Genomic DNA, 25,613 nt, shown 5'->3' with positions numbered 1-25,613 from the left:
GCGAAAGAGCATGTAAATTTGACTTTTTTTATCCAAAAACTATGATTTGTTTTTTTTTTTGGTGAAGTATAACCGGATTACCACCAAATTGTGGATAATTTCCAAACGTTTAGAAAAACAACACTTTACAGCCTTCCAAAAAATGTCACCATATTTTTATTTACGATTAATCTTGTTCCATTTCAGATTGTACAGTAATGAATTAGATACCGCATCAGATTTCCATGCCATATACCGACAGGAAAGTAGTAAAATGACCGATGAAGAAGTACTGAAAATTCTAGCCGACTATAGAAAACCCGATAAGTTTAACAAATTTACTGTGATTCCCGGAGCGTTAGAAATTAAAATATCCGCCTTTACGGAGTTACCTCCGAGTGAGTGAATCGGTCAAGACAAAACGGACTTTTCTGATCTGTTTCGTTTTTTAGATTGCCTTACTACCTCTATTGCTCCATTAAAACCTTTCCCTTTGCCCCCGATTAACGAACCGAGCTTCGAAATAACCGAATTCGAGGGGCTGTCCGAGAAGGAGTTAAATCCGTACACCACATTCTTAAATCATCTTTACGTCTATCCACTTAGTTTAAATTTTGATACTCAGAAGATTTTTACTAGAGCTAGAAATATTGCTTGTGTAGTTGAAGTCAGGGACAGCGATAATGAAGAAGCAAAGGCAATACCTGTAAGTTTTATTTTGTCTTTTATTTATCTTAAATTTTGCAAGAAAAATGTTTAATTCGATGCCCGAAACTTTAGGACAATCAATTTTATCAAACCATAGAGCAGTTTAAAAGAGAGTAAAACCTATTATCTTAAATGATGACAAATTTTTTTGAATAGTCGTGTTTCAATTTGTTTTTATGCTCTATAAGATACTTATTTCTGTAAAGTAGAAAATGCATTTATTTCATTAACAAGAAATTTGCAGTTGCGTATTTGCTATGCTCTTGTAATTGACTAGAAATATTATAAGAAAATAACTGTTAAACTTCATCCTAATGTTTTTTTAAGGAAGCAGTCCTGTACATAAATTGGTCCAATTTAGGCAATGAATGATCGTCCTCCTCAAAATTATTAAAATGTTTGAATAAACAAATACAGGGTGTTAATTAATAACTCGTGCAGTTTTTTTAAGTACTCGTCAAAATAAGATAAAATGCAAATATAGGCAGGGACTTAAAGGCGGCGTTTGCGTTATACAGAGTTGCAAAGTCTCAATTTTTATGTCGTATTTTACATTTTTTCTCTCTTATGTTCTGTGATAATTGTTTCAAATTTAGTACATCAATTATTTTTTAGAATTTCTACAACAATATCAATTTGTCAACTCATTATTATCGTTCGCAGTATACAGAATGCAGTATCTATTTTCTTCAGTCGGCTACAATTTTAAATTTCAGTTTTTTTAGAGCACCCTGTATCAATTTTGACATAAAATTTGAATTTTCGGTTCCTTTCTTTAGCTTCCTAGTTTTTATTTATTTATTTGGGTGACAAACAGATAAATCCACTAAGTATCCACTGTTTAACAATCCACTTACTGTATTTTAAATGTTAAAAAAATACTAGATGCAGGATAATTTATTCATGTCATCAATTTTGCATTTTGCATATGTCAATAAAAAAATTCTACATTAAAATTATTAAATCTACTAATACTTCACAATAAAATGTACAATAAAAACATTTTAAATTGTATGTAAACATTAGGCGAAAAGTTGTTTAAAAACGCTATTTTAAAATTAAAAAGACATTACCAACTATGGTAAATTTTATCACAAAAACCACAAATAGATCAATTTAAATGGTGAATTGTTAATAGCAGTTACTGATTCTCGAGTTCCACATACTCAGTTTCTGACAAAAGGCATTGTGGATCAAAAGCTTTTTAATTTCTTTTTTAAATAGTTTTAAAAAAAACTTTTTTTATGCTTTTTGGATTAAAAAATTTGACTCCAGTTTTGATTGACACCTTCCCAGACTCTCAGGTAACGACCATAACGTGTTTGGTGGTCATGAGTGTGATGATGTGTTGATTGATCACAATATAAATGAGATGTTATAAATAAGGAAGAAAACAGCAAGGATTCGGCAAACCTACAATATCTTGAATCACATAGAGCAAGATCTATTATTATTATCTATCTATACTGTATTATTATCTAAAAGCCAAGACTGACTATCTTTTCCGCGGATGACACACTCTCCACCCTAAGAGTTTGTGGTTTTTGTTTAACCCATTTGACCCTGAAACTACTACTTTTTTCCGAATTTGTATATTTTTTTCTTAAAAACGGTCAATAGAAGGTCCCATCAGTCGAGAAAAAATCATGATTATTTTTTCAATGTCCAGTTTTGGAAAACACGGCGGTTCTTTTAAAAGGACGGTAAAAATATGTTTATATATATTAAAAAATGCTTAGCAAAATAAATAAAATAGTCCACAAAACAGTTTTTTTGGATGAAGACCAACTTCACATTTTTGGCACACAAAATTTGCTTTTTTGTGGCACACAGCACATTTCCGTTGACTCTCGTGATATGTAACTAAATGATCTAGTCTATCGTCACGTGAGAATTGGAATGCAGTTTTTGGCAATTTCGAAGGTCCTCTCTTAAATTTTTTTCCTGTACGTTTCGAGCAGTTGTGTCCCTAGGTCCCTTCTAAACTGAAGTTGGTCAAGAGTACCACCATTATTCCTATAGAGTTGCCACGAGTTTTGTGAGGCCATGTCTACACAGTGGGAAAATAACGGAAAATACCACTTTTTACCTCGTACTGAAACTCTATATTGGCTTATGTTTTGGTATCATAGCCTCATCAAGGCTGTGATTCTCTTCAACTGGGGCATAATCAAAATTTTTTTATTTAGGCTCTTGTAAAGGGTACGCAGTTTAGAGTACTTGTCTTTTTTATCAAGGGAAGTATTATCACTGCAATGAAGATTACTCATTATGAATTGAAATCTATCTCTGGAAATAGCGGCTAATATAAGTTTATTCTGGGTATCGTTGCAATTTTGCCAATACATATGTCGCCTTGGAACAATTGTATATCCACTGACAAGTAACACCCCTATGAAGCAGTACATCTCGTCTGCAGTAACGTTACCGGGGCGGTTTTTGTGCTGTGCATAAATATTGGTAAAATTGACAATTTCTCCTACCAAGTTCTCATCAAAGAACAGCTTGAAAATATTTCCAGGGGAACGATTGCTTTGTGCAGTTTGAACTGATTGCCATTGCATAAACGTAGACTCTAAATCTTTATTGAGAGTATAGTCAAACGTCTTTATGTGTTTAGGTCGCCTTCTACGTCAAATTCAATTTCCGCCGGGGCCCTTAGTTGCACTCCGGGTAAATTATTTGGTACTACATCGTCTTCAGTCCCAGAATCTTCATCGGTATCGCAGTTTTCGTTGGCATTTTCGGGTGGAAAAATTGTAATGCCTGTAGGAATGTCCGACGTAGAATCATTCTCCAATTCCTCCAAGATTTCTGCCATGGTTAGTGGCTTTTTCCAATACCTGTAAAAAACCACATAGTAGTATATAATCCTACCGTCCTTTTAAAAGGACTCGTTTAATTGAACGCTCCTGGATTGATCAAGAAGTGTGAAACATAACTACAAATATATAAAAAGGTCAGTATGTTATGTTATTTGTTAAAAACAATCAAAACAAGAACGAAAAAATAAACGAGTTTTAACATATCTTACCTTGAGTCACTCCACTCATTGCAAAATCACTAGAAACACAGCGTGTTTTATTCGTCACTATCGATCCAAAAATTAACAAAATCCTAACGATCGCGATTGACCTTGTTTAAGATGTTAACTAACTAACTTCAAATCGTCAGCTGAATCAGAAAAATACAGGTTTCTTTTTGAAATCCTTTTAAAAGGACGGTAGGCGTAAATGGGTTAACCCATTAGTTTAAGATTGTTGCTGTTAAAGCTATAAGAAATGAAAAATAAAGATATTATTATATGAAGTACAATATCAAAGCATTAACAATCAGTCAAAAAGAAACTATAATTATAAACGATACCTCCTCAATTTACCCTTCAAGGCATTTTGGGAATGAAAAAAGAAAATTGTATTATGTTTGATACTGTAAGTATTGTAAATTTTGCTGGTAAGATATACTTTTTAAAAATGTATTTTGCACTATTTCAATTATCTAATTTTTTAAGTGGAGTAAATAGGACTCCACATAATCCAAATTTAATCTACTATAGACAAAAGCGCATTATAGAGAGAAAGATATGATTTCGCATTTTTCAAATACTTAGATTATCTGTTAATAAATCCGAGTATTTGTAAGCATTTTGGAACCAAGTAATGAACATATTTATCAAGTAAGAATTCATCGTCAAAGAGTAATGCCTTGTACTCTTTTCGTATCTGTCACCGTTTTTGATTTATTTCCAAAAAAAACTATGGTGAAAAGTAAGTGTATTTTGATCATTTAGATCCATATTCTCAATCTGAAAAATTACTTTTGGGTTACGTCACTAACTTTCTGTAATGTCTTTTTATTTTTTCTTATTAAAATTCACTTTTTTTTACATCTGGTTTATTTGTTTCTTGAAAGTATATTTATTTTAATTTTTAGTGCATCTACGGTCGCCCCGGACAAGGTCCGTTAGTTTCAAGCATGACTTGCGCCGTCTTACATCACAACACGATGCCTTCCTGGTACGAAGAAGTCAAAATCCGTCTTCCTACCAATATTTTGTACTCGCATCACTTGCTATTTACATTTTACCATATCTCCTGTGATATTACCAAAAAACGAGACAACGGTGTCGATACGTGCGTAGGGTATGCTTGGTTACCCCTACTGCACAAAGGAAAAATCAACGTGGAAACTCAAAGTATACCCGTAGCGGCTCATCTTCCACCTGGGTATTTAGCAGTTCATCCTTTTGGACTTGGAAAAGGAGTAAGATATACTATTTAATACTAATAAAGCAGTTTTGAGCAATATTTATTTTTGATATAGAAAACCAGTAAACACCAAGTCTCGAATATATATAATAAATACAGATATATTGTGAGGATATAGTATCCAATTTTTTAAAATACAAAATTTTAACACTTTGTTCCTGATATATCTTACAGGCTGCAAGTTTTATAATTAAAAATCGTAAAAACGAAATTATAAGAGATAATTCTTTTGGTATTAGGCTAACTTACAGTTCCAGATTGGCCATACCACGCAGTGAACAAATAAAAAAAGTAATTTCTTTACATTGGTAAGAAAATCTTTAACCACCTTCCTCTTGAAATTTGATCAATAGTTTGTCCTGAAGAAAGCTTTAATACCCTGGACGAATTTTAATGTAACTAGCTGGAATTAATAGTCTACTTTTATATAATTAATGTTTTAAATTCTATGTATTTTAATGTTGTTGAATTTTTAATGTATATTATACATACCTTGCAATTTTATACTTAAGAATGTCGTTCTCTGTGATATTTGTATTTTATTAGGATTAATTTAGCTCATAGCAAGACTTTACCGTCAACAATTCTGTTTGTGATAATAAAGCTAGTTTTTGAATTTGAATTGATACACGTGTTTCGCCTTCCCAAACAGACATTATTATGTCTAAATGATAAAAATCATATACATATGGAACACAAAACAAACTTTAGACCTACCCTTATACGTTCATATTACAATTAAAGAAAAAAAACAGCTAGGTTAGCTTAATATTAGACTTTTCTTCGGTTTGGTTTTTGAATACCTTTTCATAATATTTCATTTTATTATTTTAAATAAGAGAAATCTTAGGGTGCGGCGTGAACGAACGTCGTAGAAGATGCTCACTTTAGATGGAACTTTAGTTATTATATAGGATAAAAATGCAATCGATCTCAATTTAACTTGTGACTTAAATTTGGTATTGCAAGTTAACACATTAATATCTGCAAGAGACTTTATGTTTTGGTTGGTCTCATTTTTAATATTTATTGTTTACAGAACGCTGGGCCAGAAATCAACTGGGTAGACGGTCAAAAATCAATTTTCACCGTGGGATTCAACCTTGTATCAACAGTAAACACAAAGGATCAGCACTTGTTCAATCTTTTCTTACAAGCAGAGAAGCTGCTCGATTCAAAAATAACCGTGGTACCGTCAGAGTCAGAAACCTGTAAAATTTTAAAAGCGCTTCATGCCATACAACTTACCACCCTAATTACGTTCCTGCCGACATTGTTTAACCAACTGTTTATCTTGCTGGCTGCGACCACTAGCGAAGAAATCGGCTTGAATATCCTACGTGTAATGATTAACTTGGTTAATATGCTCTGCGATGCGAACAGAAAAGATATTCTAAACTCTTACGTGAAATATTGCTTTGTATCTCCGCAAAGTAGCAGAAGTACCACGGTGCATGAGGAGATGGGCAAATATCTGCCCATGATACTTGACCCAAATAACCCGGATTTTTTAGTTATTAATAAGTTTATGCATCATTCGGATTTTTTCTTTGAGGTCATGACGAAAAGTATGACGCAGCATCTGTTATCTACAGGGAGAATCAAGGTAAGAATTTTTTTAAAGTCTAATTTTTTAGAAAGAAATGACGCTAGTGGGCAACGGAATTCAACTTTTCTTATACAAATTTGGTATTAGATTTGTGATAAGTTAGTTAAGTAGGAGCGAAAAGGGGATAAAGTCTTGAATTTTCTGCGCGCTGCTAGAAATTAATCAAAAATGCCAAAATTCACTCTCTTCACTTCTTACTGTTGACAAAGATATGCTCATAAACTTTCGAAACATTTATCGAAAATTCAATTTTCGCCCCTTCAGCTGAACTTCCATTCAACCCGAAAAAATTTCTTGCTATTAAATGATTTAATAATTCCCATAATTTAAAAAAGTTCCTTGTTCTTCCTACCTAATTAATTTGTACAGTAGTAAGTACGATGAAAATGATAAAATGGATATCAACAGAATTTTAACTGATAAAAAAGCTATTTTAAGGTGTTCATAATTTAACAGCAAACTCTTAATGGTAGCCTGTCTGGGGATTAAGGGATTTCCTTAGCCAAATTACCTAAGCTTAAGAGTATTTGAAGGATTATTCCAGACTCGAAAATTAATCACAAATGCCTGGAAGACATTTAGGAGTACCTCTAAGACTATTCCAGAGACTGAAATGCCTGGACTAATATCCTAAAATTACCTTTAGGGTGTCTGAAATTAAGAACTACTTCTATGCAGTCAAGAAGTCTTCCACTCAATTAGATTACCTTTTCCAGAGAACTGAAAGGTTTAATCTAGACCCTCAGATTGATCCCAAATGCCCGGAAGACACGTAGGAGTACTTATAAGACCATTCCAGAAACTGAAATGCCTGGAATAATATTCCGAAATTACCTTTAGGGTGTCTAGAATTAAGAACTACTTCCACTCAGTTCAAAAGTATTCCACTCAATTAAATCACCTTCTTAAGAGTATTTAAAGGATTATTCCAGGCTCTTAAATTGATCCCAAATTCCCGGAACACAATTAGGAATACTTATAAGACTATTCCAGAAACTAAGATGCCTCGAATAATATTCTGAAATTATCTTTAGGGTGCCTGAAATTAAAAATACTGCGAACTCAGTCGAAAAGTCTTTTACTCAATTAGATTACCTTCAAATATCTGAAAAATACTTTAAAAAATTATTCCCGGCACTCAAAATGACCCAAAAGCCTGATAGAGGCTTAAAAATATTTAAATGATTATTCCAGGCACTCGAATGCCTATAATAATATTCTGAAATTATTTTAGGATGTTTAGAATTAAAGAGCAAAGTCAGTTATATTAACTACAAATGCCTGGGAGAAGAGTGCTTATAGAATTATTCCGCAATTTATGTATTATATGTCCGCAACTGCATGGAAGGGTCCTAAGAATATTTAAATGATTATTTCAGGCACTAGAATACCTGTAATAATATTCTGAAATTATTTTTAAATATCTAGAATTAAAGAGCAACATCTTAAAATTAATTAGGTAGTAAATGAGCACGTTTTGCTGATATTGGCATCAAGTCCTGCAAACTGATAATTGGTGATATAATTGGTGATGGTGATATAAGTATAATATATATAAGTGATTTTTTACGCCTGTTTTTAGAGCTCATAATATCTTAATAGCGATAGTTAAGCAAAAGAAAACTTTGTCAATTAAGTCAGTATCGAAGACTTCAACATTAAAATTTTTAACTGTGCAGCGTTACTTCTTTTGACATCATTCACAGATGGTGCTCTTATACAACATAATATTATTCACCAGTCTGCAAACATTATTATGGGACGCCCCTTATACAGGCCATATAAAAAATCAACCAATATTTACTATCTAATAAATTAATTTCTATGCTTAAACTGAAACACATTATATCTAAATTTAGACTCTGTACATTCTGGGAAAATGTAGGTAGGCTACTCTTTACATGTGTATTAGGTACTTTACGTCGGCCTGTTTTTTTATCTTACAAATATTCTTTCTCTAATATTCTTCCAGATGCAGCGCCACGAACGATTTTCCCCCGATTACCTTAGCCAACTCGAAAAACTAAGTCAAGTCCTCATATCCTACGTTCTAAACAAATACAAAGAAGCGCCTTTGGAAACAAAGGAGCTCAACAAAAACTTGGCCAATTTCTTTAAGGTACTTAAAAACTTTAGTTCCCATGAAACCCTTAACAATTCAAACTTCTTTCAGAGATGCCTCTCATTAGCAGATAGAGGTTTCATCTTCAAGCTTATCAAATGGTACATGGACAAGTTTAATCCTGGAGACCCGCGGATTTTACAGGAAGTTAAGTTCACCTTTCTAGAAATCGTTTGCAATCACGAGCATTACGTCGCGTTTAACTTACCTATTCAGCAATCCAAACTAAGTCCGCGGAATAAATCCCCAGACCCTATGGACGAATTATCTTTGAGCGAGAACTTTTGCAAACACCACTTTATCGTCGCGTTACTTTTGGAAGAAGTGAAAACCTCTTTGAACGAAGTAACTTACATAAGAAAAATCGGTTTGACCACTTTAAGGAACTTAATTGCCAAACACGAATTGGACGATCGCTATCAGAACAAAGGACAAATGGAACGCATTGCATTAATTTATTTGCCCTGGTTGGCGATCACTATTGAGAATCTTAATCGGATGAGTCTCGGGGATGACGAAGAAAGCGCCGAGGGAGGTGGAGGAGATACGATATTGAATCGTATGTCATCTACCAGTTCGTATTTGTTTGGTAAGAGTTCTGCGAGTGAATCTACACCGAAAAATCACAGGTATACGCTACATTTGGATCGGGATAGTTCGATGAATTTGGGAAACTCGGCGTTTTTGGATGCTATTGCTGGTCAATGTAAGTATTTATGACAAAAGCATAAATGTTAAAATTATGGAGTATATAAGGTTTTATGAGATATTAAGTCACTATTTTAGAAGTTCAGTTATAGTGAAAATTGGGTAAAATCAGGCGGGAAATAATCATCATTTGAAGAAAAGAACTGACGCCTCACTTCGATAATATAGGGAACTCAGAAACTACACTAAACATGCAAAATTTTCGAAAATAACGAGTATTTTAATATAGCAGAACATGAAAATAGCAAGGAATTTTGGTCACATGCAAAAAAGTTACATTTAACATATAATCCACTGATTGAAGAAACGCTATATTATTATATACAATATTATTATAACAAAATAAACATTTTAATGAACTAAATTTCCAATGTGTTGATGAACTATCTATTTTAAAATCTGTAAAGTCTATAAATACCAGCGCCGAAGATGAAGACTATCTTTTGACAAAATACCAAAAACTTTGTTTACCATTTTGTATTAGGCCTTAAATATAATATACTTTTATATCCTGGAAAATGTATATCCCAATCTTTGGAAAAAAAATTATTATCAAGACTATCAAATCCATCAAGTTTCAACGAGTTAAACCCTATAAGCATTCTACCAGTAATATCAAAAATTTTAGAAACACATATCAAGAATCAGCTATTTTATTTTTGCATTTTTTTCTTCACATAGTATACCAGATTGCCAATCAGAATTTAGAAAAAATTTAGCACTTCCACTGGTCTTGTTAGCTTGATAAATGATGTGAGGAAAAGTGAGAATAACAGAAATGTTACATGTGTGGGTTTTCTAGACTTTAGCAAAGCCTTTGATACCATTAGTCACAAAATGCTTCCTACTAAACTTAAATATTTTGGTCTTTTAAAAGATTCACTTGATTTTTTTCTATTATATCTTAATAATCGCTCTCACTGTGTTGCAATACAAACTGATAAATCTCATTTGAATAAATTAAAGTATTTGCAAATTTCTTACGGCATACCTCAAGAATCCATATTAGGTCCCTTATTGTTTACAATTTACGTTGCAGATAAAACACTGTAAAATGAAACAATATGCAGATGACTTACACATTTATTTATCTTTTTCTGAGTGTCAATTGTAAATCACAGAAAGTAATTTTAATCTTGATTTAAATTTTATTAACATATTTGCAGAAAGTCAGAATTTAAAACTAAGCTCGAGAATATCATCTGATATATCTCTTAGTGCATCAAAGCCCAAACGTAAGAGAATCTTTGAGAATTTTGCAGTGAAAATTATTGATATATCATTGGCAATTGTTAACGAAATTAACCTTGGTATTTTTCCAAACTCTTGTTTCTTGTACATTAAAAACAGTACAGTAAAAAAAAAACATTAAATATTAATACTATGGTGATTACATTAGATTTGGAAAAATCAATTCAAAAGTTGCAAAATGCTTGCTTGAGACTCTCATTTCACATTGCATATAGAGATGATACGCCACATTTAAATAGACTATCCAGTTTGTCCATGACTAATGACCAGAGTATCATCTATTAACTTTTATTTATAAAATCTTAAAAACGGGTAAAACACTCGCAATATCAGTAAATTTACCACCACATAAAATATATATCTTTTAAAAATTATTTAATTTTATAGGCATTAAATCGTGGAACGAAATACTGGATGAACGAAAGGTTTTTTTTGTTGGGTATAAATTTTTAGGGTCCCACGCGAAATCTCGCTTGAGTATTGCTCCAGTTCTGTTTAAGCCTCGGATAATTAAACATTCAGCTATTGTTTATTTTTTATTGCCGACTTTTTCGCCTTGATCTCTTCTGTTATGTTGCTTTCTTATTTTTTATACTTCCAATTACAGGAAAATTTAGGAAAAAAGCGGGGAAAATTTAAGTTATAGCAAAAGAAAGCAAGTAATTATATAAAAAATCTATCCAAATCAATAAATATTAATGTAAATCATGTAAATAAAAATTTGTCTGAAAAAGAAATACACTTTCATGTATAGTAACCAATAAGACAGGTGATATATCCATAGAGCGCTAAACTCAAAATTTTATATTATATGAGATAAGGTATAATATACCTTATCTCATTTACCAAATCACTACAGTCTATTTGATTGTGTAAAAGTTTGAACGAAAAAGTCAACTCTACTTTATATATTCTTCTTTGCAAAGAATCAACTTGAAATCTGTGTTTATTGTAGGATGGATTCCTGCCTAATCACGTATATAATAGGTCTCTAATAAATATGATTATGAACTTTAGTGATAAGGTTGGAAATTTAGGTGCGTAATACTATGTTAGTTAGGTTAGTTTTTTTGACACAATTGTACAACTCACATTCAATTATACACTTGTGTATTAGTTTTATAATCGCAATGTTCTCCCTATTAATCGCCAAATATTTTTTTTATATTTGATATCTGTTATTTTTTTAAAAAATATAAAATATTTGTCCAAGTCGTGTCCTATTTTTTGTCTCTTATTTTTTAAGTAGCAAAATAATTATAAACTGTGATAATACAAACTATCCTATTAGCTTTAAAAGGGTTAAAACAAAAAAATATTAGTTATAAAATTTAGTATTTGTTTAACCAAATACCTAGAAGAGACTTAGCCTACTTAAAGGATTATTCTAGGAACTCAAATGCTTGGAATAATATTCTCCACGTACTTTAGGATGTCTGCACCGAAAACCAAAGTTCTAAAATCAGTTAAAAACTTAATTTTTGTGTTATACATTACTATTCACATACATTTAATTGTTTAATAATAAGATATATATTTACCTACTTTATGTATTCTATTAGCTTTAGGGGGAAAAAGATAAGAAAACCGTAAAAAAATCCTGGATAATAAAATATTTATACTACTAGACGTTTTGACTTTCCTAAAGGCCAATCTCAGGACTGTAAAAGTTGCTAAAACCAAATGTTAACGATATTTACCTGTTCCAAAATTCGACTGTCTCAGATCAATTTTCTATAAATTGCTTATGTTGATGAGTTTTGTAGAAGTCTATTTTAAAGCTGGATTTTTTTAATCTATGGATTTTTTAAAAATAGAAACATCGTTTTCTCTTTTAGCTTTGGTAAACGGCCATTCCTTAAGCCTAGACTCAGACTTATCCGCCCTATCGGGAGATGACAAATCTACGATATCTCAAGACACCACCATAATCCGAGATGGCGCACTTAAAAACGGCGGCGGTGACCATTTAAAAACTCACGATCGTAGCACTTCGTCCCACATGACCAGATACGATAAACTGCAGGTGAATGAAGTGAAAGATATCCTGCTTCCGTTCCTTTTCGTGGTGAAATATCTAAATGACGAACACCTGGTCCACTGGTGGCAATCCTATTCGGAAATCGAAGTTATAAGCTTTTTCACCACCCTAGAGATTTGCCTTCATTGTTTTAAATACTCGGGTTTGAGGAATGTGAAGGTTGTGAGGACCCCCGATGGGGAAAATATGAAGCAGAGGTCTAAAAAAGCCCATACGTTACCGGCTAGAATTAACCCTTCTGAGTTAAATCATGAGAATACGAGTACTCTGATTATACACACCAATAGGGAAAATTTAGCCAATAGTGGTGAGCGAAGATTCTTGAGGCATTTTCTCGATACTTAACTATTCTAATTTTAGATAACGAGGTTCATAAGAAGCAACAAGCGGTGTTAGAGCAGCATTTGGCAGCAGAAATTGGTCTAATAACCCTCGATTGTATTGGATTATTCTCAATGCGCTTTAGAAAGAAACTCTTAGCTGGTGGAAGTGACAATGATGTGATGAAGAAGATTGTTGATATATTTCTTACGTTAATACAATTGGGCCAAAGCGAAAGTTTACTGAAACATGTCTTTGCTTCTCTACGAGCTTTTATTAATAATTTTTCCGCAGTTTTCTTTCAAGGTACGTATTATGGTAATAAATTACACAGGTCAAAAACTCTAGTTCAAATATTCAATATAAACACCGAGGTATTTTGTGTACAAAACTGAAGAAATTTTAGAATGACATGTATAATTTTCCATTTGGTTTGCAAAACAAGGATTATTATGTATTGTCAGTTCCAAAGGTTCGTGCTGGGTACTATTATAAATAAAGAAATTTATAAGTAATATAGTTAGGAGATTCTGATGCGTCCAAAGTTTAATTCATGTGATATATTTTTCAGCTAGTTTTTGTTCTTCTGACCATGATTTTGCCTTTAGTACCATTACAATATCATCAGCGTAACAAATAACAGAACAATTTATTTCAGGTGAATTCTTGTAAAGTCGTTTATATAGATTAAAAATAAAAGTGGCCCCACATCTATACCCTGTGGCAGAATCGTATACTTTATAATCTAATGAAATTGTTTTATAAGTACACAGATAAATTAAAGTTTTTAAAGAAGTTCAAAAGAGTTACAAAATTGCTCTTTTCGAAAAGGGCTTGTAGTAAAGAAAGTTCGTTCAAATGTTAAGAAAATGAGTTGTTTACATTAAAAACCTTAATATTATTCGATGTTTATTATTTTTCAAAAATTTTACAATAAAAAAGAAAAAAAATGTTCGTACATGTTATTAAAAAATCAGCAAAAAAATTAATTTTCTGACAGATCATCTTTTTCTTTATGATCAGATGCACACTGCTTGCAGTTAAAAGAGTCACTGCATGAATCAATGCATTTCAAAGGTTTGTAAATTGTTGACTTTCACAGCATTTTATTAAATTCTTACAAAATGCAATTAATCCAAAAGTCAACATCTTCGAATGATAATTCCCTCTTTGAACACTTAATAATAATAAAGGTCTTTTTATTTAGGGAAAAAAATACAATTACAAAGTTAATAGTTTAAAGGCGACATTCAGCGCACAAAGATACATATCTATACTATATTAAGTTTCAAAGTAGGAATAATATAAACGCTATAAATTATAAAGAGTATATCAACCAGCAACAAAAAAAGAAAATATCTGACACCATATACGCCTACACAAGTAAAAGGAAACAGATTCAACCCCACAAACAAACACATCACAAAGCAAAAGATACAGTCTGTTATATGTATGTATATCATAATATATAGTCTATTGCATTAATTGTTTTTGTTATCATCATCGGAATAGAGAAAAGAAAGTTAAAAAAAAACGAAACAACCACTAAAGTATGCTTTATTGTTCCTGCAGTAATTTCTTAAAAATGTATTTTTTTAAAGAATGTAAGCTAAAAATGTTTTCGGTATTAGTATGGCAGCTATTTATAATTTTTGAAATTTGATAAGAAAATGATCTTTTATAAGTTTCGGTTGAGTGAAGCGGAGGTGTTAGCCTTCCTTTATACCGGGTATTAATATTGTGAATTAATACTGGAAAGAAACGTTGGTTTTCTTCCCAGTTGTCACTTTCGGTGGAATTTTCTTTTGTTTATTTTGAATTTTGGCTCCACTAGTAGTAACAAATTGTCATTTGCATTGGCTTCTAAGCAAGAATTAATATCAATACGTCGCTGCTTTTTTTCGTTATAATAATTCTCTATTGCAGATGCGTGTGCCTTTTCACTATTCACAGCAGCACTACCAAATCTTGTTCTTTAAAAATTGTAGAATTAAATGGGCAAATACCACAGTTGACCTAAATCCACTTGAGCAGTTTGAAAATTTCCAGTTTTCCAGATGTTTTCTAGGGTTTCGCTTTGCTAGTCTCTACCCTGATTTTATAAGAATTTTTGACTGGACCGGCAGTGTGGTGGAAATGATAACAAATTATCGCCGTTATCTACTACCAGGTCCAGTGCTTCTACTGACAAGAAAGATGTATGGGATTGTATAGAAGAAGTAGTGTTGGAGATGTTTTTGATGGCTGTTTGGTTAATTGACAACTCGTCTAGTTGTGAACAAACAGTTTGCTTAAGACTAGCCAAGAACTGTGTTTTTTATGACTTTTTGCTGTTTTGTGATGCTGCAGAAATACAGAACGAATTTTTCTCATTTCTATATGAATTAATAAATGAATCATTAATAATAAACTATTTTTTTCTTGAGGAACACATTTTTTTTTACATTGCAGTATTGTATGAGAAAATATGCTATTTTCTTTTTATTCATGGCTTAGAAAGATCGTTAGTGATAGCTTCAAATGCAGAACAGTTGATATTCCAATTTACAAACCTTTACTGTTTCAACCTACAGATTACCAACTACTTGCAAATCAAATGAAACACCAACATTTATATTGAAATATAACTATTCACTGTTGCCACGAAACAAAAAAATAAGAACGAATATTTTAAGCTAAAAATCATTGACGTACCTATGTATATGTGCAATTTATCTTTTGAGAGTAAATGTGACATGTCCTTAAAAACAGACATAAACAATTGCAGGGTTTTTTAAAAGCAGTGGTGATGACTACCTAACCTCTTCCCTATCGATTTCACTATCTGCATAAATAAAATGTAAAGTGTTGTAGGAACGAACCTAAACTTAAATTATATTTAAATATTGCGGAGGGTTGTTGGGTGGGGTCAGAAATAAACCAGGAACTTGTTTACCTAAATGTCGACGTTTCGACTTATATTAAGTCATCCTCAAAATACTAAGTCTAGGTTTCTTTAGTTATAATTAAAATACATTTATAATAGGAGCGTAGAATTATTTTTAACATGGGTTAAATTGCAGGTGTTATTGTGGGCAAACTAGAATCACAATAACACCTACAATTTAACCCATGTTAAAAATAATTCTACGCTCCTATTATAAATGTATTTTAATTATAACTAAAGAAACCTAGACTTAGTGTCCTGAGGATGACTTAATATAAGTCGAAACGTCGACATTTAGGTAAACAGGTTTCTGTTTTATTTCTGACCCCACCCAACAACCCTCCGCAATATTCAAGATATTGGGTCACAAACACGAAACTGAAAATTATATTTAAATACTAATATTAGCCTAAATAATTCGACGATTATTAAAAAAAAAATTACAGAAAGCGTGTATGTGAATACACATATGAAGTATCTGTTTCTTTTCAAATAATAAAGTAATGTTTAAAGTAATAGCCCTCTCGACAGACCTCAGACATTTATTAACTAAAAAGTCACGGCTTTTTAGTTAATAAATCATCTACCTCCATCAGACAACTTTTGTTTAGAGCATTTTACTGAATTTCCCAAAAATCGTGGTTCCTATAAGAAAAACGCGTCCATATTTAAAAAAAATCACCTAAATCTTGACCTTGAAAACGGTTTGGAGATCCAACCGGCGACTGAGCTCATGCTTTGCCAAGATTCTAAGTTGTCCCCAACTATATAATAAAATGGGACACTCTGTATAACTTTAAATATCTCAAAACCCTTATATCAATTACTCACTTCTAATTTTCGTTAAAATAACTTTCAGGGAATGCCATCTTATGTGGTAAATTATGCTACGAACTACTAAAGTGTTGCAACAGCAGACTCTCCAGCATTCGACAGGAATCGTGCGCCCTATTGTACCTTTTGATGAGAAGCAACTTCGAACACACAAATCGCAAAGGTCTGACAAGAGTCCATCTGCAAGTTATCATATCTGTGTCCCAAATGCTGGGCAATATTGTTGGCTTAAACAACTCGAGGTTTCAGGAAAGCTTGTCGCTTATAAATAGCTTCGCTTCTAGTGATAAAGCTATGAAAGGTACAGGTAAGTTGCCTAGGGCTAAGAATATTTGTGAACTTTTCAGGGAATTACTGCTAACGCTATATGTAGGGTATTTGGAATCGTATATCTCTGTTGCGTAGTGAGGCATATGGGGGATCTGCGGGTGCTTTTTCCATAACCACTTTTGGCCGATGATAACGTGAAACTTTGCAGGTTTCCCGACAGAAGTCAAAGATTTAACCAAACGTATTCGGACAGTATTAATGGCCACCGTTCAAATGAGGGAACACCACCAGGATCCTGAAATGCTTGTCGATTTGCAGCATAGCCTCGCCAATTCTTACGCTTCTACTCCGGAACTGCGACACACTTGGCTTGAAACGATGACTAGAAACCACGTTAGGGATGGAAATTATTCTGAGGTAATTTAATAAAGTAATGGGATTGTGTTTTACAGAACGTGAAAGAATGAATGGTGGCTGTTTCAATCAGTCACATATGCTTTATTATCATAAACAATATTGTTTTTGACAAACCTAACAAAGAGAAAAATATATACATAAAACCAATAAAGATTTTAGAGACACAGAGATAAAATTAATAATCCAACTGTATTATAAGTTCAGTAAAAAACAAACAAAATAAAGACAAAAAGAACATAACAGCAACAAAATTCGAAAGTAAAATTATGGTAGATATGTAATTTGCAACCTTTAGTAAGTCAAAATCAGTTCTTCTCAATAAAGCAGCGTTTTTTGCAACTTTATTTGTCAAAAATCCTTCATGTGGAACCAATTCATTTAATTAAGTGCTTCTTCAGGATTTGTAGGATTTAAAAATATTGAGTTTATATTAAATAACTGAGCTGATAATATCCATTATCTCCATTATTTGGTTTGGTTATCATAATTACTCTCTATATAATTAAGTTTTAAGATTTCATTGAAACATAAAGTGATTTCCATTAGGCCGCGTGTTGTCAACTCCACATCGCAGCCCTAATGGCAGAATACCTAAAACTAAAAAACGTCCAGCCCTGGGGAGCAGAAGCCTTCGCCAACATATCTTCAAACATTCCAAAAGACGAGAAAGGCCTGAAACTGGATTCGGGAGTCCAAGATATCCAATACACCGAGTTCATTTTACTGGAGCAGCTAGAAACTTGCGCGGAATTCCTGGATAAAGCGGAAAGGTACGAAGTGCTCGGAGAACTGTTTAAACTAGTCATTCCGATGTACGAGAAAAAACGCAACTACGAGCAGTTGAAGAAGTGTTATCAAAACTTGGCCCTGAATTATGATAAAGTGATCGAAGCGAACAAGAGTTGCAAACGGTTATTAGGAAGGTATTATAGAGTCGGGTTCTATGGTTCGTCATACTTCGAAGATGAGCATGGCCAAGAATACGTATATAAAGAGCCGAAAGTTACATCTCTCAGCGAAATATCTGAACGATTAGAGCGACAGTATTTGGAGAAATTTGGCCCGGATAGTGTCAAGATGATTCAAGACTCTATTCCGGTGGTTCAAGACGATTTGGATCCTAAATACGCTTATATTCAAGTCACCCACGTTACCCCATATTTTGAAAAAGGATCTGAGGATAGGCAGACCGATTTTGACCAAAATCACAATGTGTGCACTTTTATGTATGAAACCCCGTTTACTCGTGATGGTAAGGCAAGAGGCAACCCGGAAGAACAATGGAAAAGAAGAACAATTCTTAAAAGTAAGTAAATTATTTATTTTATCCTCGTAATAACCTTAGGAGTTACGGAATGTATACGGAAATCATAAGAACACTGTTAATCTCTATGATACCTTAGTTTGATATTGTTTTTTTTGTTATTATAGAAAATATAAGAAATAATGTATATTTAAACTTTACAGTTATTGTTTAACGAAAAAAAGATTGTTTATCGTATAAAAATATGTTGCATTTTTGGTTTTGCTTAAGTGCTGCCTCTTAAGGTTTTTGACTATTTCTTACTTGAGTTTTTCAATTCTTAATCTTGAAAATCAGTGGCGGCTCCTCTTTTAGGTCATGGGATCAATAACCCCTCCAAAAAAATACTCTTTAAAACTGTGAATCAGAAACGATAGGAGGAACTTAAATAAAAGAAATTAGAGCAAAAAAAGAGAGCTTGAAAATTTGGAAAAATATTTCACATACATCATACGCCTAAAAAATATATAAAATGGTTGCCATATAAAATGGTTGCCAAAACCTTGGAACAAAAGAAAAGAAATAGTGAAATGCCTGGAAAAAAATAGAAAATAATTTTCAATACCTAAAAAGCAAGAAAAATTACTTCCAATTCATGGAAGACATACAAAAAACTATGCAAAAAAATGTTTCCGATTCCTGGACTACCCAAAGTTTCATCTCAATACTCAAAAAAGCATAGAAAACGATCAAATAATTTTGCCATTGGAAAAGATACAAAAGGACAGACAAAAGACAAAATGACGCCAGATGCCTGAAATAAAACGAAAAATTTACTTCAAATCCGTAAAAAGCAAGAAAAATTATTTCCAAGACGTGGAAGGTAATAAATGCCTGGAACAATGATTTATAATTCCTAAAATAAACTTAAAATGACATGGAAATAATTGAAAATTAGTTCAAAGTTCTAGAACATATAAGAAATAGCTTGAAATCCATGCAAGATTAAACTATAAATTCAAGATGCTTTGAAGGTGTGAAAAACATAGCAGCATAAGCTAAATCTTACATGATGGCACATAAATAAATCATTTTGTATTTATTTATTCATTAATTCTTTGAACTACAAAACGCAACTAGTCCCAAAATAGTATTCTTGCATTACAATAGTTCAAACTTAAAAAGCTAAAGAATAATCAAATAAGCAGCCAAATGTAAAATCTTATGATCCCTAAAACAATAAAAATACAAACTACATACATAGCAATATAAACACAATAAATAAATATACATTTTAAAAAACAACACCTCAAGTATTTCAAAAAAAAATTAAACACAAATTAACAAAAAAAAACTTCCTAATCAAAAAATTTTAGTTTTCTTTCCGTGATATTTGCAACAAATACATCTAAATTATGATCAGAACATTGCAACATGGATTCTACATTGCAAATTATGCTAACAATGTCGTTAAACTTTTAGCAAACTACACATTTCCATACGTAAAAAAGAAAATCGCAATAGAATCAAGACAAATCGTTGAAATGCGTCCCATCGAGGTGGCGATCGACGAAATGCAAAACCGAGTGGCCGAGCTGGAGGACGTCGTTTTCACGCAGCCAACTGACGCAAAAAAATTACAATTGCGGTTACAGGGTAGCGTTTGCGTGCAAGTAAATGCCGGACCGTTGGCCTATGCAACGGTTTTTCTAGACCCCTCGCTCTCGAATATGTATCCTGATGATAAAGTAGAAGAATTAAAAGATATTTATAGGTAAGGCTTTTATTTTTTAGGTATTAGTATTGACACGTTTCAAATAGATTTGGTTGGGTTTAGCTAAGCTTTGAGGTTCAATTAATTATTGTAGTTCACATTTTTTAATTTGTTTGGTCATCCTCGGCACTCCTTTTATACCAGTTTTTTCACTTTATCTTCTAAACCTAATAAATACTCGATAACCATAAGAAAGAAAAACAAAACAATGAAATTGTGTTTTATCATGGATGCATTTTTCGACTTCTAAGAAACATAAACAAAAAAAAACCGCTTTAACTACACAAACTTCTTCCAAATAATCTGGCGTTAGGTCGTTTACTTGTCCAATATCATTCTGTATTTATCGAATAAAATATTTGTATAATTAAAAAAACTATGAGCAAAAAACCAATGAATCGCAATAATTTTAACTTAACATTGGTGGAAATAATATTTTTGTGGTAAACTAGGGCATATTTAGGACTTTAGACTATTAAAAACCAGCTTGTATCCTTGGAAATTCTGAAGTGATTTAAAAATTGACGAATTTCAAAAAATTATAAATGATGATTACAATGTATGTGAATTAATGCTTTTTAGAGTCTGGATGAGTAATTCAACAAGCAAACGAGAAAAATATGACAAATATGATATGATATGATAATTATCTCGTGATTACATAAGTTATACTGTATATACATAGAGAATATACAGTAAAAATATTAAACTAACATAAAAAAACAAAATATAATTTTGATATACATATGTACATAAAGGAAAAAATAATGATGAGGCTATAAACAAACAAATAAATTGAAACTCAGTTTTCAGCTGTTGTAAGTTACCATAGCGTCAAGTATTCACACAAAAAAAAATATAAATTATCCCTTTTGTTTTTCCAGAAGTTGCGACTTAATATAACCTGTGGAAGGCTATAACACATTTGTGTTATTGCAAAATAGCTAAAGGTTTTTAAAAAATTGAATTTTTAGGACATTTTTAAATAATCAATTTTTGGCATTATTTATTGCAACCTCTGAAAAATATGCTTCATCGTCTTAAAATTTACATTTTGATGAATCCCGAGAATCATCATGACCGAAAACTCATTGACGATAATTAACAGAAGCTCGAATTTATTTTTTTAAATCGAACCAGTCATATTTGAAATATATATTTTCATAACCGATTTTGTATAATATTTATCATTTAAAGTGAATTCCTTATTATCATATAGAGTTATTATAGTTTTTGACAAAGAATATACGCATATTCTATTATGAGGATAGTCATAATTTATTTACTTAAATATTTTTTTACTATTAAATGGATTTATTACATCGTTTTTACTTAATAGAATATTTAGTAAAAGTACGTAGTAGTAATTAAAGAGAAAAGATAGAGATGATTCAAGAATGCATTCCGAAGTTCAACATGATTTCATAAACTATTTACGCCAAGTCGATGGAGGAAGAAAACGATGTAAGAATCGAAAATGCAACAAACGATATATTTTTATCGTGAAAATGTCTTATCATTTATGTAAAAAAAGAATAAAACTGTAAACTTATTATAGAAAATGAGTTAGGTTTATTTATTATAAGAGAAATCCTGCATCTCAAACTTTTTCATTTACACAATATTTCTTTTGGCTTAATCATGTATACATAATTATGAGCGTAGTTCTTTTTTGAAAATTGTAGAAAATGTTGATAATATTTATTAATTCTTTGAAAAGTGGAAGCAATATCACACATGTCGCAATTAAAATTTTTTAGTGAATTTTTGACATTAAATATTGTAACCTGAAAAATGTGCTTCATCAACTTAAAATTTACATTTTATTAAATCACCTTGACCGTAACCTCAATTATGATAATTAATGAAAGCCCGAAAATATTTTAAATAAATTCAACCAGTCATATTTCAAATATACATGTTTTCATAACCGATTTTCTAGCATAATTATTTTTAAAGGGAATTCCTTAAAATTTGCTATTCCGCCTTGCAAATTAACGGCAGACTTATAACAGCAGACCAGCAAGAATATCAAGAAGTCCTCAGGCAAAACTACAAAAAGCTCTGCGCGTCTCTCTCAACTCTATTTGGGGAGTCTCTTTGGCCGCACGACGATATGGGAAGTTTTAAGAGAAACAGTTTAGCTCTCTTTAGCGCCGTGAGCGGAGCGTCACAGAACTCTAGTACCGCTTAGGTTTGTTATCAAAATATCATTTTAAAATCTCGAATTTTCCACGAACATTTTTTTCTTTGTGATACAGTTTGATTATTTTGAAAATGACACCATTGCGACAGATGGTTAGTTAATTTTGTACAAACGTAGACTATTATTTAATTTTAGGTATTTACATGACGCTTTAGCTTTGATACAAAGGGTCATTTGCCATTTCGTTAATTTTTGTTTTTTTGATATTTTATTAGTGTTGTATAATTTTAGGTTATAGTTTTTTGTTTTTATGTGAAACTAACTTCCAGGCATAAAAGAATGCTTTTGTTAAACGAGAAATAAGTTATTTGCTACAAAATTTGTTGTTTTGGTAACTATAAAGGCTGCAAACTAATAATATATTGATTTATTCATAAATACGTTTATATTTATTATAGTACATAAGTCATGGTAACATTTGTTGTGCAATAATAATATACACTAATGACCAAATATGCGTTATAAATTTAAACTCAGAAAGCAAAAATATAGTTCTTTTAGCACAAAATGTTATTTAATTGTATGATATAAGGATTTAGCACATGATTTACTCAGGAAATACGTCACTAAGCCAATTTGTTTTTTTTTATAAAATGTCTGTAATTTCAAAATATATGCCAGTAAAACAGTTACTACTCCCGAAATGTTGTTTTATAATTATGTTCGCCCATTTTTCAATATTATTCTGGATAAAGTGCAGTTTTGACTATAGTGGAATTTATCCGTGAAAAAGAAGCTGCTTTTGAAGTTCCCGTATGTATATTTTTGCAAGCGACTGAATATTCTTTATTAGTTGTTTTCATCTTTGTTGGCTCTTTGAAAAGCATTAAAAGACATAAATATTTATTTCTAACAATGATATATTTATTGTTTTTAACCAAAATCTTTAGAAAGAACCTAATTTCAAGGCTAAAATAATCAATACATGAAAGATTAAAAAGTACTTTTCATTTTGATTTGAAGTACTTCTTGAATGACAAAGTCATTTGTCATAGGAAATTTAGAACTTTAGTTCTGGCCATTAAGTATGTAGTTGTAGAATTCAAATAATATCTTGGGTCACTCATACCAGAAAAAAAAATCAAGACAAGATTATTCTCATTGTAAATTTTGAAATCCTTAAGAAAGATATTAGAAGTTATTGCTTAATTTATAAACGTTATAAAAGGTTCGACTATATATTATATAGCTTTTATGTTTTTCTATATTTTATGTTAGTACCATTTCGATCTATTCCTACTATTACAATTTTTATAAATATATATCCTATTTATTCTTGAAACTCACTTAATAAAGGCCTGGCATCACATATATCTCCGCTCTTATTAATTATTTATATAATAGATGTTCCTTTGTGTTGTAGTACACGTGTCTACGCTGACGATACTCAGATTTAGTTTTATTTCAAAGGAAAAACTCGGATCATAATATAGTCAAACCAATAACCTTACGAACATAATTTTAACTTAATAAAACAAAGTTATTATGTTTTGATAAATAAGTAAAACCAAACAAGACGTGGTAAAAGTCTCTTTAAATCTAAGCAGTGGCAGCATAAGTTTATCCTTTGTTCTTGTGCAAAAAATGTGGGGTTAATAGTGGATGACGATCTAAGATTTCATGAACACGTACGAAGGTTAGTAAAAAAGGATTTTATCCTCTTAATTTAATATAACCGACAAGTGTTAACTTTCCATTAAAAAATATACAGTGCATTTTTTTTATCTCGGGTCATAGGGTTTTACGTGTAATATTTTCAACCCCATGTTAGAACCTGTTCTATTTAATCGATAGGATTGAAACTTGGAACAAGTGAAGTTTAAGTTAACAGACTTTAAAAAACCTCATTATTTTGCAAAAAAATTTGCGAGAAACCTATTTTTTGAGGAAATTATTTTGTGTGTCACTGTCAGATATTTGTCTACCTGCTTTGAAGTGTAAAGGTAATGAAGGTGACGAGGTGCAGAAAAAGTAAACTTTTTCATCAGAAAAACGTATTTTAAATAGGTTTCTCGCATTTTTTAAAGTCTGTTAACTTAAACTTCACTTGTTCCAAGTTTCAATCCTATCGATTAAATAGAACAGGTTCTGACATGGGGTTGAAAATATTACACGTAAAACCCTATGACCCGAGATAAAAAAACGCACTGTATTGTGTTATAGTCGTTTTATAGAATTTTAATTGCTGTGACTTTCTGTACGGACCCTGCCTAATTATGGAGGATAAATTTAAATTTAAAAAGTACAAATGCATGAACAGCAATTGAACATGTTTACATAAGATCACGCCGTGCCTTTACTGTACCACAGCATAAAACAGCCATGTTTCGGAAATCTTTTATTTTCAACACCATCAACATATAAAATCTTATACCGGACAATTTTAAAATTCTTAATATTAATAAATTTGAATTTAAATCGCGATAAATTCTGGGTGATCTTGGGCCTTTGATGTTTTTGCTGCGATCAAGGAGGGTCGATTGTTTTTGTCTATGAAATCATCCCCAAGATGTTTTTTTTTTGTTTTATTGATTTGACAGAATAGCTTTACATTATCTGTGTAAAAAAACGCCTATTCAAATATTTTATTTTAAGTGAAACTTGAATGGTTTGAGTGAGAATAACAGTTTCTTCGCCCTTTAAATTGACACAAACATTTTTTTTTGTTTTAATTAAGTTAATAAAAGTCGTATATTTATTCATAAATTATTTTAAAAAAAACTGCCAAATACTATAGAATTGCAAATAATCTGATATTCTGAATCCTGCTAAATCTGACGGTTTTTTGCAAATCAAAAGAAAAAATAAGAGATTAAGGTTGTAAGTCATATTTCGTGCCATTCTGAATAGTAATAATTAACTTAATTCTTAACAGGTCCTACAAATTTGAGTATGAGCGGTAAATTCAGATTTAGAAATATAACTCTTGACATTTT

At 31.5% G+C, this 25,613-nt stretch overlaps 1 protein-coding gene across 4 annotated transcripts in view; it reads left to right on the top strand.

Moving 5' to 3' along the window:
- Nucleotides 1–23,055, top strand: part of LOC126743608 (dedicator of cytokinesis protein 9) — a 28,141-nt gene extending 5,086 nt beyond the window's left edge. For 3 of the 4 annotated variants that reach the window (XM_050450776.1, XM_050450779.1, XM_050450778.1), the window contains exons 7-19: nucleotides 187–377; nucleotides 432–685; nucleotides 4,621–4,950; nucleotides 5,995–6,561; nucleotides 8,537–8,683; nucleotides 8,738–9,392; nucleotides 12,484–12,993; nucleotides 13,047–13,313; nucleotides 16,793–17,074; nucleotides 17,246–17,454; nucleotides 18,001–18,760; nucleotides 20,180–20,471; nucleotides 22,431–23,055. In XM_050450776.1, the coding sequence (XP_050306733.1) occupies nucleotides 187–377; nucleotides 432–685; nucleotides 4,621–4,950; nucleotides 5,995–6,561; nucleotides 8,537–8,683; nucleotides 8,738–9,392; nucleotides 12,484–12,993; nucleotides 13,047–13,313; nucleotides 16,793–17,074; nucleotides 17,246–17,454; nucleotides 18,001–18,760; nucleotides 20,180–20,471; nucleotides 22,431–22,665 (4,699 nt within the window). In that variant the 3' untranslated portion in view covers nucleotides 22,666–23,055. The remainder of the gene's footprint in view (nucleotides 1–186; nucleotides 378–431; nucleotides 686–4,620; nucleotides 4,951–5,994; nucleotides 6,562–8,536; nucleotides 8,684–8,737; nucleotides 9,393–12,483; nucleotides 12,994–13,046; nucleotides 13,314–16,792; nucleotides 17,075–17,245; nucleotides 17,455–18,000; nucleotides 18,761–20,179; nucleotides 20,472–22,430) is intronic. The other variant, XM_050450780.1, reaches the window with a different exon arrangement.
- The last annotated feature ends 2,558 nt before the right edge of the window (nucleotides 23,056–25,613 follow it).

The sequence above is a fragment of the Anthonomus grandis genome, chromosome 13 (assembly GCF_022605725.1).
Source record: "Anthonomus grandis grandis chromosome 13, icAntGran1.3, whole genome shotgun sequence".
Lineage (NCBI taxonomy): Eukaryota > Metazoa > Arthropoda > Insecta > Coleoptera > Curculionidae > Anthonomus > Anthonomus grandis.
The sequence above is the reverse complement of the archived record's forward strand: the minus strand, read 5'-3'. Positions and strand labels throughout refer to the sequence as shown.